Here is a 12675-nt window from a genome sequence, read left to right as displayed (position 1 = left end):
ACATAAGGCATCTAGAAAGACCAAGATGTCACCAGAGCAAGGACTCTGTCTTGTCCTCTGTATTAGTCCATTTTCATACTGCTATCAAGAACTGCCCAAGACTGGGTAATTTACAAAGAAAAGAGGTTTAATTGACTCACAGTTCCCCATGGCTGGGGAGGCCTCAGGAAACTTAAAATCATGGCAGGAGAAGCAGGCGTGTCTTATATGGCGGTGGGTGAGAGAGAGTGTGTGAAGGAGGAACTGTCAAACACTTATGTAATCATTGGATCTTGTGAAAACTCACTCACTATTACGAGAACAGCATGGGGAAAACTGCCCCCGTAATCCAATCACCTCCTACCAGTTCCCTCCCTGGACATGTGGGGATTATGGGGATTACAATTCAGAGATGACATTTGGGTGGGGACACAGAGCCAAACCATAGCATTCTGTATTGTATTCCTTGTGCCTGGTACTTGGTAGAGTATTTGTTGAAAGGATACAGCAGGTGTTCAACCAAGGGTAACCATGGTTGTCACTGTTACTAGGAGATTCTTTCCTCAAAAGGAAATTGGGAAAGTTTTAATATGCTCTTGCCCCTGGTCTTTAAAAATGTATACATACATATAATATTGTACAAAAAGTATACAAATGGAGTTTGAAATGAGCGTCATGTTATTACCAAAATATTCTAACTTGGTTATACAACTAGGCATAACCAATGTATTTTTTGGAAATAATTTCAATGCGCCTCATTCCTAATAGCTTCCTTGTGGGCCAAATAGGAGAGAAAATGGATCTGACAGTCCCTATAAAAACAGATCTGAGACAAGACTGAAGCATGAAAATATATGGTGAGAATAAATCTTTTCTTTAGTCTCTAAGTCCCACTTATTCATGATCTCAATTTTTAGGCAGAAAAAGATTAGCTATTCCTTCTCCTAGATATGATGTGAGAGTTTGGGGAAAGAGATATCCCATCTGAAACTGTGTTGTGTTCACCTTTGGCCTTCATATACATAAGAGAGATACATAAGAGATACATAAGAGAGAAAAAAGAATTTTATATTGTGTACTATCAAAACTCTAGGAGAGGTTGGAAGCAATGAATGACAGGGCTGGATAAGAGAAATATTTAATTAGAATTTATCATATGGAAGTACTAGGCATAGTTGTAAAGGGAATCAGGCAGGAGGGAGCTTGGGTCCTCCTGGCTTTGCTACCTTTTCCTTACCTTCTCATTGCAGGTTTTGCTGAAGGCTGTTGAACTTTCTCCTAATACTTAATCTATTCAGCAGATATTTACTGAACCTTGCCCTTGTGTGAGATTGACTCAGTGGGCACTGACATCATTAGGGTTAGGGTTAGGGTTATGCATCGATTAGCGAGATGGGCTTTGGAATCAGATGCTCTTCTACCCTTTGCACCGTGAGACCTTGGTAAGTCACCTAACTTCTCTGTCTTGGAAAATAACTTTTCTGTCTTTGCGAAATAGGGAGCTCTATCTCATCACAAGCACTATTATAAATATTACACAATAGAAACCATGTAAAACACTTAGTATTGTCCCTGGCAGTAAGCACTCAATAAATATGAGTTGGCAGTTATAAATATTGTTGCTTTTCTGAAAGAGGCTCTGGGAATGACTTCTAATAGTAACTGCTTTAATAAAATAAATGATTTCCAAAGGAGAAGTTGCCAATCATATCCTAGAGGAAAAAGTTATTTTAATTTCTAAACTTTACAACTCTCAGGATATCTGGCCCTAATTAGGAGTTAGCTTCTGGCCTCACCTGGAGCTTGCCTCTCAGAAGTTAACCATATTTCTGGTTATGTAAATTCTCAGCCTCAGTCTGGAAATCCAGAACTTCAAATGTGATGAGACTGTTTATCAAGAGTGTCCCAGGGTTTCTTTGAAAAAAAAAAAAAGATAAATTCAATCACCCAGTTCTTAGCTAGAATATAGATTTTAGACTCTAGTTCATGTGTATTATAATTTTATGGATGTGGCTTATATGGAAAATGAAACTACATATTTCTAAATTTAAAAGTAAATTCCATTCCCTTGATGAAATAAAATCTCTTTTCAGAATACATCTGTTCCACCAGCAAATCCTGTTGGTGTTTCCCATGGAATTTGTCTAAATTCCAACCACCTTTACCTCTCCATGATATTTAAAGCTGGCTTTAGTTCTTCCTTAACTCCATCTTCCACATTAGGCTCCTGGCTTCCTTTCCCTCTTTCCTGAAAAGTTTGGCTGTTCTCTCCTCTTCCTTAATTCCTTGCATCCTCTTTTCTCTGTACCAGCCGTACCAGAGACACTATTTTGTTTCTGCCATTTTTTTGACCCTTGGTCCTGTGTCCTCTCATGTGAGTGGACTCTTACATGCCCTATATTATCCCTTTTTTTTTCTTTCTTTTATTTTTTGTTTTGAGATGGAGTCTTGCTCTCTCGCCCAGGCTAGAGTGGAGTGGTGCAATCTTGGCTCACTGCAACCTTTGCCTCCTAGGTTCAAGAGATTCTCCTGTCTCAGCCTCCTGAGTAGCTGGGATTAACAGGCACACACCACCATGCTTAGCTAATTTTTGTAGTTTTAGTAGAGACGGGGTTTCGCCATATTGGCTAGGCTGGTCTCGAACTCCTGACCTCCGGTGATCTGCCCACCTGGGCCTCCCAAAGTGCAGGGATTATAGGTATGAACCACCATGTCCGGTCTCCCTATATTATTTCTACTCTTGATTTTAACATTTCTTACAAAGATATGTATCATATTAAAGTACATTCTTTATTAACAGCAATACTATAATAATGTAGTTGGAAAAATTCCACAAAAATGTCTGATTTGCATTCTAGTAATAAATAGACCATCTGATCTCTTGAAGAATTTTTAATACTTGACCTAAACTATAGTTAATAACAAGGTATTTTATACTTGAAAATTGCTGAGAGAGTAGATTTTAAGTGTTCTCACCACAAAAAATGATAAATATGTGAGGTGCAATGCATTTGTTAATTAGCTTGATTTAACCATTCCACAATGTATACATATTTCAAAACAATCTTGTAACATCACATGTATATACAATTTTATTTGACAATTAAAAATAAATTTAAAGAAGATAATCATTTAGTTAGCAGATTCTTTGCACTGGGCCAATTTCTTTTTTTCTTTTCTTTTTTTTTTTTTTACCTTTCTAGAGCCAGAGTCTCATCCTGTCGCCCAGGTTGGAGTGCAATGGCATAATCATAGCTCACTGTAGCCTCGACCTCTCTGGCTCAAGTGAACCTTCTACCTCCGTCTCCCAAGAAGCTGGGACTACAGGCTCATACCACCACGCTGGGGTAATTTTTATTTTTTGTAGAGATGGGAGTCTGTCTGTGTTGTCTAGGCTGCTTTTGAACTCATGGACTCAAGTGATCCTCCTGCCTCGGCCTCCCAAAATGCTGGGCTACAGGTGAGAGCCACCACACCTTGCCTCTTCTTTTAAATTAATGATTTTTATTACTTCATTAAATATTTCTTAAATGAAACTGTTTTTATGCCACTGACTTGACTCATACTAAACTGCTAGCATTGTTTTTGTGCCATCAATACCAATGTCAACATAGTGGGGAAAGGCAAATCCTGTTTGTTTTATCATAAGGAATAGTTTTGATTTCTCAGACAACTCAAAATGGTCATGGGGGCCCCTAGAACACCATGAACCCCAACTTGAGAACTGCCATTTTAATTTGCAAAGATATTCCATAAAACCATATTATTTCTTCTTTGTATCTAGCTATTTTATAGATGAGGATGGAGCACTAAGGGATATTTCAACACTTAGTATATATTAGGAACTTAAAATCTGTCTTTGTGATATCAGTGAGTAAACTAGACATACCTAAAATCCAGGTCCCCTGATATCTGGTCCTGTGTTCCTTTTATTAAAGATTTATTTATTTTTCTAGGTTTGGATGGACATAGGGAACCAGTAGCAATGTAAAGGAGGAACATCTAACTGTCTAACCTCCACACTGTGCCACAAATTCCATGAATTTGTATGGCAGTGAGTGACATTAGTTACCCTGACTTGTTACACTACAAAACTTTGTGGGAGTGATTTCAGACATTGGATTCCATGTATGTAGACTATGCTCTCAGAAATAACATTTTTTAAACTTGAAGCTGGCCTCCCAGTCACCTCCCTGTGTGAACAGGCCAACTCTCCTAAAAAAGGAGCTCTTTTAGTTTTAAGTGAAGAAATGTAACTCCACAAAGAAAGCAGGGTGCAGGAGTGAAATGACCAGCCATGCAGCAGACTCAAGACAAACTGGTTGAGGACAAACAGTGTAACTATTACAGAAACGGTTTCTTTTTTTCTTTTTCTTTTTTACCTTTAAGCTCTGTCAGACTTGAGAAGGCATGGTTTCTTTGCTTGAAATGGGTCCATTTCTTAACAGCTGTTTGCAGCTCACTCACTGGTGCATTTCCTTTTTTTCTTTATTATGTATTCAACAAGCATCTGCCTACAATTTCTATGTGCCAAGCGCTGGGCTGTGTTCTAGCTACACAGCTGGGATCCCAGTCACTCATGGAGTTTCAGTGAGTGAAGTCAGGAGAAGACTGGTAGGGAACAAATATCAAACAAATACATATATATATATATAATATATATATATTTGTTATATATATATTTGTTATATATATAACAAATGCTGTGTTATAATAGATGCTGTGACAGATTTCTGTGATGGAGAATTGCAAGATAGACATACTGAAAGGTGAGAAGAGTGAAAAACATTACAGAAGAGAGGAGCTACAAGTATACTCAAGGAGCTGAGAGAGAGACCATGTGGCTGAACAAGTAAACAAAAGGGCCAGTGGTATTAAACAAGGTTAGAAGGTAGGCAGGGGCCAGATAATGCAAGAGTTTGCAGGAGTTTTATTCCATTCTAAGTACAAAAGAAGCCACTGAAAGGCAAAGTGGGAGACTGGGGACATGGAGGGAGGTGGGTGTGGTGCATGACCTTATTGATGTTGTAGAAATACTCTGGCTACTGGATGAAGAATAAATTGGAGGGGTTCCAGAGTGGAAGCCAGGAGACCAGAGAGGAAGCTGTTGCTTTTAGAGAAACTGAGGTTCCTTGAAAAAAATATATAATAAGTGATAGAAACTTCCTGTTCAAATATGTCCAAGCCCTGGGGGAGGAGAAGCTTCTTCCTATTACTTATTATTGTCTGGTACTATGTTATGTTAATTAATTTATATAATTGCTGATCTGTTCAGTGTCTGTCTCTCCTTTTAGAAAGTAAGCTTACTGAGGGCTGGAATGGTGCCTTCTTCACTCCTGTCCCCAGTACAAAGCCATATCTGCCACATGGATTCCCAATAAATATTTGATGAATGAATGAATGAATGGAATGAAAAGGGTAGAAAAGAATACTTGACTTGGAAAATGTATGCACAAGCACCAATGGAAACAGACACCTACTTCTAAGAAGTTGTGATGGTCTCAAACTGCAGATAATTTTGTCCATGTGTTCCTCCTGTCCTAGTCTCTAGAGCTGTTTTTAACATTAGCAATCTTAGCACCTGATTACTTGAGCACCAACGGGATACCGTGCCTTTCAAAATAACATTAATTGGTTTCTAGGCATAGATTTGAAAGGAATGGATGATTGCTATTTTTTCCACAGGAAAGAAAGAAAATGGCCTTTCATGGAAACCCCAAATGTGCTATTTCCCCAACAGGTGATGGTAATTTGGAGCATCCTCCTTTACACAGGCTACACTGAGCTCGTTAAAACCCCCAAAAAGGCCTATGAAACTCTAGCTCATCCATCTCCCATGGAGAAAAAGGGACCCAGGCCAGATTCTTTCTTCTCCTTCATCCTACCAGTTCACCCTGAAAAGCCCAAACCTAGTTTGAATCATGCTTAGTCAAGGAGACCTAGTAGGAATCCATGGCTCCTTTTTCTTGCTCTGCAATGTCTTCCTACTACCTGTCCCCTCTTCTGTGATTATATTTGAAATCTCTTTCACAAAGGATTTTAAAAATTAAAGAAAGCTAATAATGCAACTCTTTGCCTGACGTATTTTAGTGTAAATGACTTTCAATTAAAATGCAATCACTCAGTCACTGGGTTTAAAGGACTGATATAGATTTGGTTAGTGTTTCATGAAAGGGATACTAGTCAAGAGAACAGAAGGGCATTGTGCAGTCATCACTATGGGAGAAAAAGGTTGATGAAGGAAGAGGCGGGAGACCCACTGCAAACTTCTCAATTTTGCTTAAGGCGGGTCCTGTTTATCTTCAACTGGGTGGAGACAAATAAAAATTGTGCACCTGGCATTTGTGTTGCACAGCTGCAAACCCAGGAGCTCTGTCTCATATGATTTATGAAAATGTGCTACTTTTTTTCTTTTTCATGTGTGCTTGACTTCATACAAAGGAGCATTTTCTCCTGAAGATTTGTTAATGAAAGTTACACCATAGTCTTAAAAGGAAGTCAGATGGGATGTTTAATTATTTACAATGGAAAATATAGAACATGTGCCTGGTCTGCACAGCTGAAGATATAATTAGAAGTTGCTAGACAGAGAACAGGGCGAGGGTGTGCAGACATTTCAAACATTAAAAAGAAAATTCCCCCCAAATTGCTCACAAATGTGAGGGATTAGTCAACATACTTGGGGCTCTCTGAAACTTTTTGGCAGCCCATAATTTCTTCGTGATTGAGTAGTTGCAAGCTAAAAAATTGCTTTCCTTCTCAATGCCATTTTGTTAGACATTTTTAATGAAGTGGCAAATTTGTGGCTCAACAGGAAAAGCTCGCTGACAGCATATTAGAATTTATAAGCCCAGCCGACATATCTAGTTACTTCGTTTTTAGGTTACTGCACCTGTATAACATACATGTATTGGCAGATACATTACTAATGCAAATACCTTTGCAGACACCTGCATGCTGTTTTCTTGCATGTTCATAATGGCTTCAGAAATCTTGACATCTATCGGGTCCATGACCGACTCAATGTTGAATGGCCCCTCCAGTCGCTCTGCCACCAAGAGCATTGCATCTGTTAAAATACAGGAACATGATTTATTTGCAAACTGGGAGCTCCAGGTTCCCAACCTGTGTTTACACATTGTTAAAACAACTGGATGAAAAATAACGGTGCATTCACGTTTTTAAATTTGCTTTCATATAGTCCAAAATGAAATAGATGACTGAATCTTAGGACGATTGTATTTTGTTTGAAGATTCAAAATTATTTTATATGTCTAGAACCAGGGCTGAAAATAAGAAAATTAGTCCAAATGCAGAATGTTAAATATATCTAATGATTCCACATGAAGTAAAAACAGTATTAGGTCAGGGATCAGCTGCATTTAGAAAAGGAGGTCTCACCCGTCTTCTTCTGGAGTCTGGGGAAAACTGAGAATATGAGGGAAGAAGTGCTGATTTGTGAATTTGGATGCACAAAAGTCAAGACCCAGTTGAAGCGTATCTACCTGTGTGAAGCATTTCTGGATCTCTCAAGATGTACAGATCTGTCTGGATGTGATCACACTACTCAGCATTCCTTTCAGCATTTGCACTTTGACATCTTTTGGGGGACAGGGGAGATTCTCTGATTTGGTTTTGTATATTCAAGGCCTATTATGGTACCCATCACATTATAAGCTCTCAAAAAAGTTGACGAAATTACACTGAACTGAAATGAACTCAGTATTGCTTGGAAAGATTTAGTTTTCTGTTAAAGACATCAGCTATATTCAAAGTCTGAAAGCTACTGTGGCCTGGGGGAAAAAGGACACGTTTTAGGGTTGGATCATAAGGACTTAACATAGAGTCACAGTTTAAAGTTATGGGGTTGAAATCATCTCTTAGCAGGTTCTCTTCTTGTTGAAATTAAAACACTCTCTCCTCTAGTAGAACTTATCTTCTACAGGTAAGGTGAGAAGCTGTTTGATTTGTACCATAAAGTGAGGAAGTTTCCGTTTGGTTATTTCAATGTTTCTGTTCCATGTTGAACTCTGACCATGGTACTAGGCTTGTAGATTCTGAAGCCTTCAAACTCATCTCCCCCAACCACAATAAAAGTGCTCCAGTTAACCCTCTCCTAAGCAGGTGCCTTCTTGGCCTTGGGAAAAGGCAATCCTACTGATGACCCAGCACTATTAAACATAAAACTAAACGGCTCCATTTGCCCAAACTACCGGTTCCTGTATTTCTATTCGTTATCTCAATTCATTTGCCTTGTTATATAAACCAAGATAATACATTTTTGATATAAGTAGGCACCTATTTATTTTTCTTTTAATGTAGATCACCAGTCAGAATATGCTGCTTTATGTTGTTTCTTATCTGGTTTATGCCATTACTAATTTTTTAAAAACACAATATAAATAAAAATATGAAATAAAATTAGATTCTCCTTTGAGGACTCCAAAGCCAGTATACACTGGCTCAAAACTTCAGGATCATCCTTAGTGAGATCTTTTGCAAACTTAAAAATTTGCTGAGGGTAGATTTCATGTTATGTGTGTTTTTTTTTTATTATCCACAATAAGAACACTAATGACTATTATACTGATTGATTTCAGTAGTTCTTATTAATCAAAATACCTGTTGATAAATCATTAAATAGTGTGAATGTATGCAAATACACTGAAACACTGTATTCCTTTTACTAAAAAACACACAAATTATTCAAATTCTTAGAAAAGCTCAGATAAAATTGTGTGTGAAACATCTAGATAAAATAACATGGATGCACTGATTATAATGATACATAGGTTTTTGTGAAGAATAGGAGGAAGACTGACAAAGGACATAAATATTGTGTTTTGGGGCTTATATTTTTCTGATGACAAAGTTGTTTGAAAAAAAGCTACCTGATAGAAGGCCAGAGAAATCTACACAAATAACATGATGTCTAAAAGTAGAAAAAAATTTAAAAAACAAACATACATGTATTCATATGATTTAATAACCCCCATCCCCAGTTCCCCATTTTGTTCTAAATATTCATGACATGAAAGGAAAAGCAGCTTTTCAGAAAATTCCTCCAATATTTTTTGAGGCCACTGTAAAAGGTGAGGTTCATAGTTACTGCCTGTAGAGGCCAAGTTCAAACATGATGAGGTGACAAAGCAGTGGAAGGTCAGAACTGTCGGCCCTGGGACTTGGAAAAGGCCTCAAAGTGAATGGTGGCTCTTCTTTGACCCCAGGCCCCAGGCGGACAGAGGGTCTGCATGGCCCACTGAGCAGCCACGTGCATCTATTCTTGATTGGTTTTGTTCCCACCTGCCGGGCAAGCCTGTCATCAGTCAAGCTCCCTGGGTTTTAGGAGAACTTCCTTCCCACCTTGGGGCTGAGGAAAGCCATGCCTTAGGACATGACACCTCAGCCTCTCTCTCAGCTCAAAGTGAAGAAAACACAAAATAACTTTGCGGCATCAAGGCAGTAGTTGGTAAGTTTCTCTGAAACCAGTTAAGTCACAACATAGCATAACTTACTCCAGAGGCTGCCATCCTGGGCTGTCTTAATTATCTCTGTGCCACTTATATTTTGAAATATTGGGAACATTATTTTTAACTCTGCTCTTGGAGCTGTTTTCTCTTGCCAATTAAACCAGGACAGTTACAGTATGTCAGCTAATGATCAGCAGATCCTTTCTGCTTACCTCTCCTGTGTTGTCCGTTTTGTTTCTCCTTAAAGAAGACCGTTGCCTCCCTAAAGCAGTATGTAATTTTTGTTTGGAAAATAAAATTTAGATATATTAGAAATAACTGATACCTCTGCATGAGGTGTGGAGGCACACAGAGAGACACTGACTCTGTGTTAGTACAGGGTTGGTGGGGGGCATGTAGCTGCTCCACCAGAGGTGCCCAACCAAAGGCAAGGAGCCAGGATGCAGGTAAAGCCATGCCTCTGGGCCAAGGCCCTCTACTTGTGTAAGCATGGAGTTTCTGGTTAGGAATGAAGACTGTGGAGTCAGGTGTCCAGGTTTCAATCTAAACTCCTCCACTAAATGGCTGGGAGTTAATGTATAAGTCATGTGGTTCACAAAGTCCTATTTTCTTAATCTATGCAATAGAGATTATGACAGTATATACCTCAGTGGTGGTAGGCACAATGAAATGAAATCATGCTTGTAAAGTTATTTAGTACAATGTCTAGCACAAAATTAGCTCATAACAAAGCTTAGCTTTTATAAGTCACCACCTCCAGGTACTGTAAGGGGAAAGGAAAGGACCAATTTGTAAGATATTTTGGTGAAAGTATTGACAGCAATTGCTATGAGGAATAAGGGAGTAAAAGGCACACAGATGACTTTAAGATGCAAGGCTGGTGCTCTTTTTTATGTTAAATTAATCATTTGATAATAGCTGCCTTTTGATGGATGAGTTCATTAGTGAGAGATACAAAGCTGCATTATTTTCTTATGATGTGCATCTTTGCCAATTAAAGATAACTGCAATATCTTTGACACTCTTTTCACGGAGAGGTGGGGTTTATGTCCTGTCCTCTGAATCTGGATTGGCTCAGTGACTCTTATGACTAACAGCATATGGTTGAAGTGACACTCTGCCAGTTTCCAGAGCTAGTATTTAAGAGACCACTTTCTGTCTCTTACAAGAATCTACTCTGAGATCACAGTGTTGGAGAGGGCATGTGTAGGGATTCCAGATGACAGTCCCAGTTGAGCCTAGATCTCCATCCACCCTTGCCAAGGTGCCAGACATATAAGCAAAGCCATCTTAAACCTTCCAGACCAGACCATCTGCCAGCTGATTACCACTTGGTGAACCCAGTCAGCACCACATGGAGCAGAAGAATCGACTAGTTGAGCCTTGCCTGAATTTCTGGTCCACAGTGATATGGTTTGGCTGTGTCCCCACCCAAATCTCATTTGAATTGTAGTTCCCATAAACTCCATGTGTTGTGGGAGAGACCTAGTGGGAGATAATTGAATCATGGGGGCAGTTATGCTGTTCTCATGCTGTTCTCATGACAGTGAGTGAGTTCTCATGAGATCTGATGGTTTTATAAGGGGCTTTTCCTCCCCTTTGCTCATACTTCTCCTTACATTGCCATGTGAAGAAGGACATGTTTGCTTCCCCTTCTGCCATGATTGTAAGTTTCCTGGGGAAATGATTCTGCATTTCCCCAGCCATGCAGAACTGTGAGTCAATTAAACCTCTTTCCTTTATAAATTACCCAGTCTCAAGCAGTTCTTTACAGAAGCACGAGAATGGACTAATGCACACAGTACCATGATTTATAATAGTAGGATTATTATTTTAACCTGCTAAATTTGAGGATAATTTATTTTGTGGTAAGAGCAAACTGGAACAGCCAAATGACAATATTTATAAACTACTCAGATAATTTCCCCTTTTTGTTTGACAGGACCTAAATGTTCAGAATTCTAGTCAATTAATATTTAACAGATTTAGCATTTATGATGTCCCCTCTGATTACAAACATTGGGATGGTCAAGAAAAAATAAAGTGTTGTCCAGAAGGGAACAGAGAATTTGCTTTAACTTCTACAAGGCATTATGGTACACCAAAGGCAAACCAGCTAGCTTCAGGTGAGGAACCATTTCTCCCTTGGGATGTGAGAGAGATTCAGAGTAGGTTTGGAAGAAGGAAACAGTTCTGATTTTTGTCTAAGTATTGACTTTATGAAGAGTGAAGTCTCTTGACACAGGGAACTAGCCATTATCTGCTATGTCTGGATGGCATTGGATTAAAAACGATCTTACTGCTGTTTTCGGTAAGGAGAATCCTGAATGTTTACCTTCCCCTAGAATATAATTATTAAGTGTGACTCAATATGATTATACATACACTTGCAATTTGCTTCTTGAGAAAAAGAGACATAAAATCAGAAATGGCTTTGCTGAATGCCACTGACTTTAACCTAGAAGATAGTGATTTTCAAAGTGTTTTAGAGAAAGCAAGAAGAGAAACTCATTTTTAAAAAATGATATGATATTCAGCGAGAACACATGGACACAGGGAGGAGAACAACACACACCGGAGCCTGTTGGGGAGTGAGAGGGAAGGGGAGGGAGAGCATTAGGACAAATACGTAATGCATGTGGAGCTTAAAACCTAGATGACAGGTTGACAGGTGCAGCAAACCACCATGGCACATGTATACCTACATAACAAACCTTCACATTCTGCAGATGTATCTTGGAACTTAAAGTAAAATTTAAAAAATTTACAAAAAAGATATGTTTTTAAGATTCTCCTAGGTAGAAAAATACCTTGAAAACTCAATTCAAATAAGCTCAACTTAATCTAATAACTATTTGTTATGTGCCAAAGAGGGTCACTATAAATTTGTAGGGGCACAGAAGCTGTCCATGGTGCTGCCTTCATGGAGTTTAGAATCTTTTTGAAGTGACATAGATGAAGCATATTAAAATTAAAAAAATAAAAAACAACTTTCCTTCTTTTGGGGGAAATTTGAATTAAGATGATAATGTGTCATTTCAATGTTCTCATTAAGTCATCTAAATTTGTCCTTAATGATCAACTCTTTGAAAAATGAAATCTGTAAGCACAATCTACCTTATTGTTGTATCAGAATTCCATGGCACCCAATTTTGCTCTTTTCTTTAGAAGCAATGCTCACCTTCTCTTACCGATCTGCTGCATGTATGTTTTAGCTTAACCAAGA

The 12675-nt window shown here is 38.5% G+C and overlaps 1 protein-coding gene across 2 annotated transcripts in view; it reads right to left on the bottom strand.

Annotated features, from left to right (window-relative positions):
* Nucleotides 1-12675, bottom strand: part of GPC6 (glypican 6) — a 1199462-nt gene that overhangs the window by 119462 nt on the left and 1067325 nt on the right. For both annotated transcript variants that reach the window (XM_055360577.2, XM_004054645.5), the window contains one exon: nt 6918-7048. In XM_055360577.2, the coding sequence (XP_055216552.2) occupies nt 6918-7048 (131 nt within the window). The remainder of the gene's footprint in view (nt 1-6917; nt 7049-12675) is intronic.

The sequence above is a fragment of the Gorilla gorilla genome, chromosome 14, assembly GCF_029281585.2.
Source record: "Gorilla gorilla gorilla isolate KB3781 chromosome 14, NHGRI_mGorGor1-v2.1_pri, whole genome shotgun sequence".
Classification (NCBI taxonomy): Eukaryota; Metazoa; Chordata; class Mammalia; order Primates; family Hominidae; genus Gorilla; species Gorilla gorilla.
The sequence above is the reverse complement of the archived record's forward strand: the minus strand, read 5'-3'. Positions and strand labels throughout refer to the sequence as shown.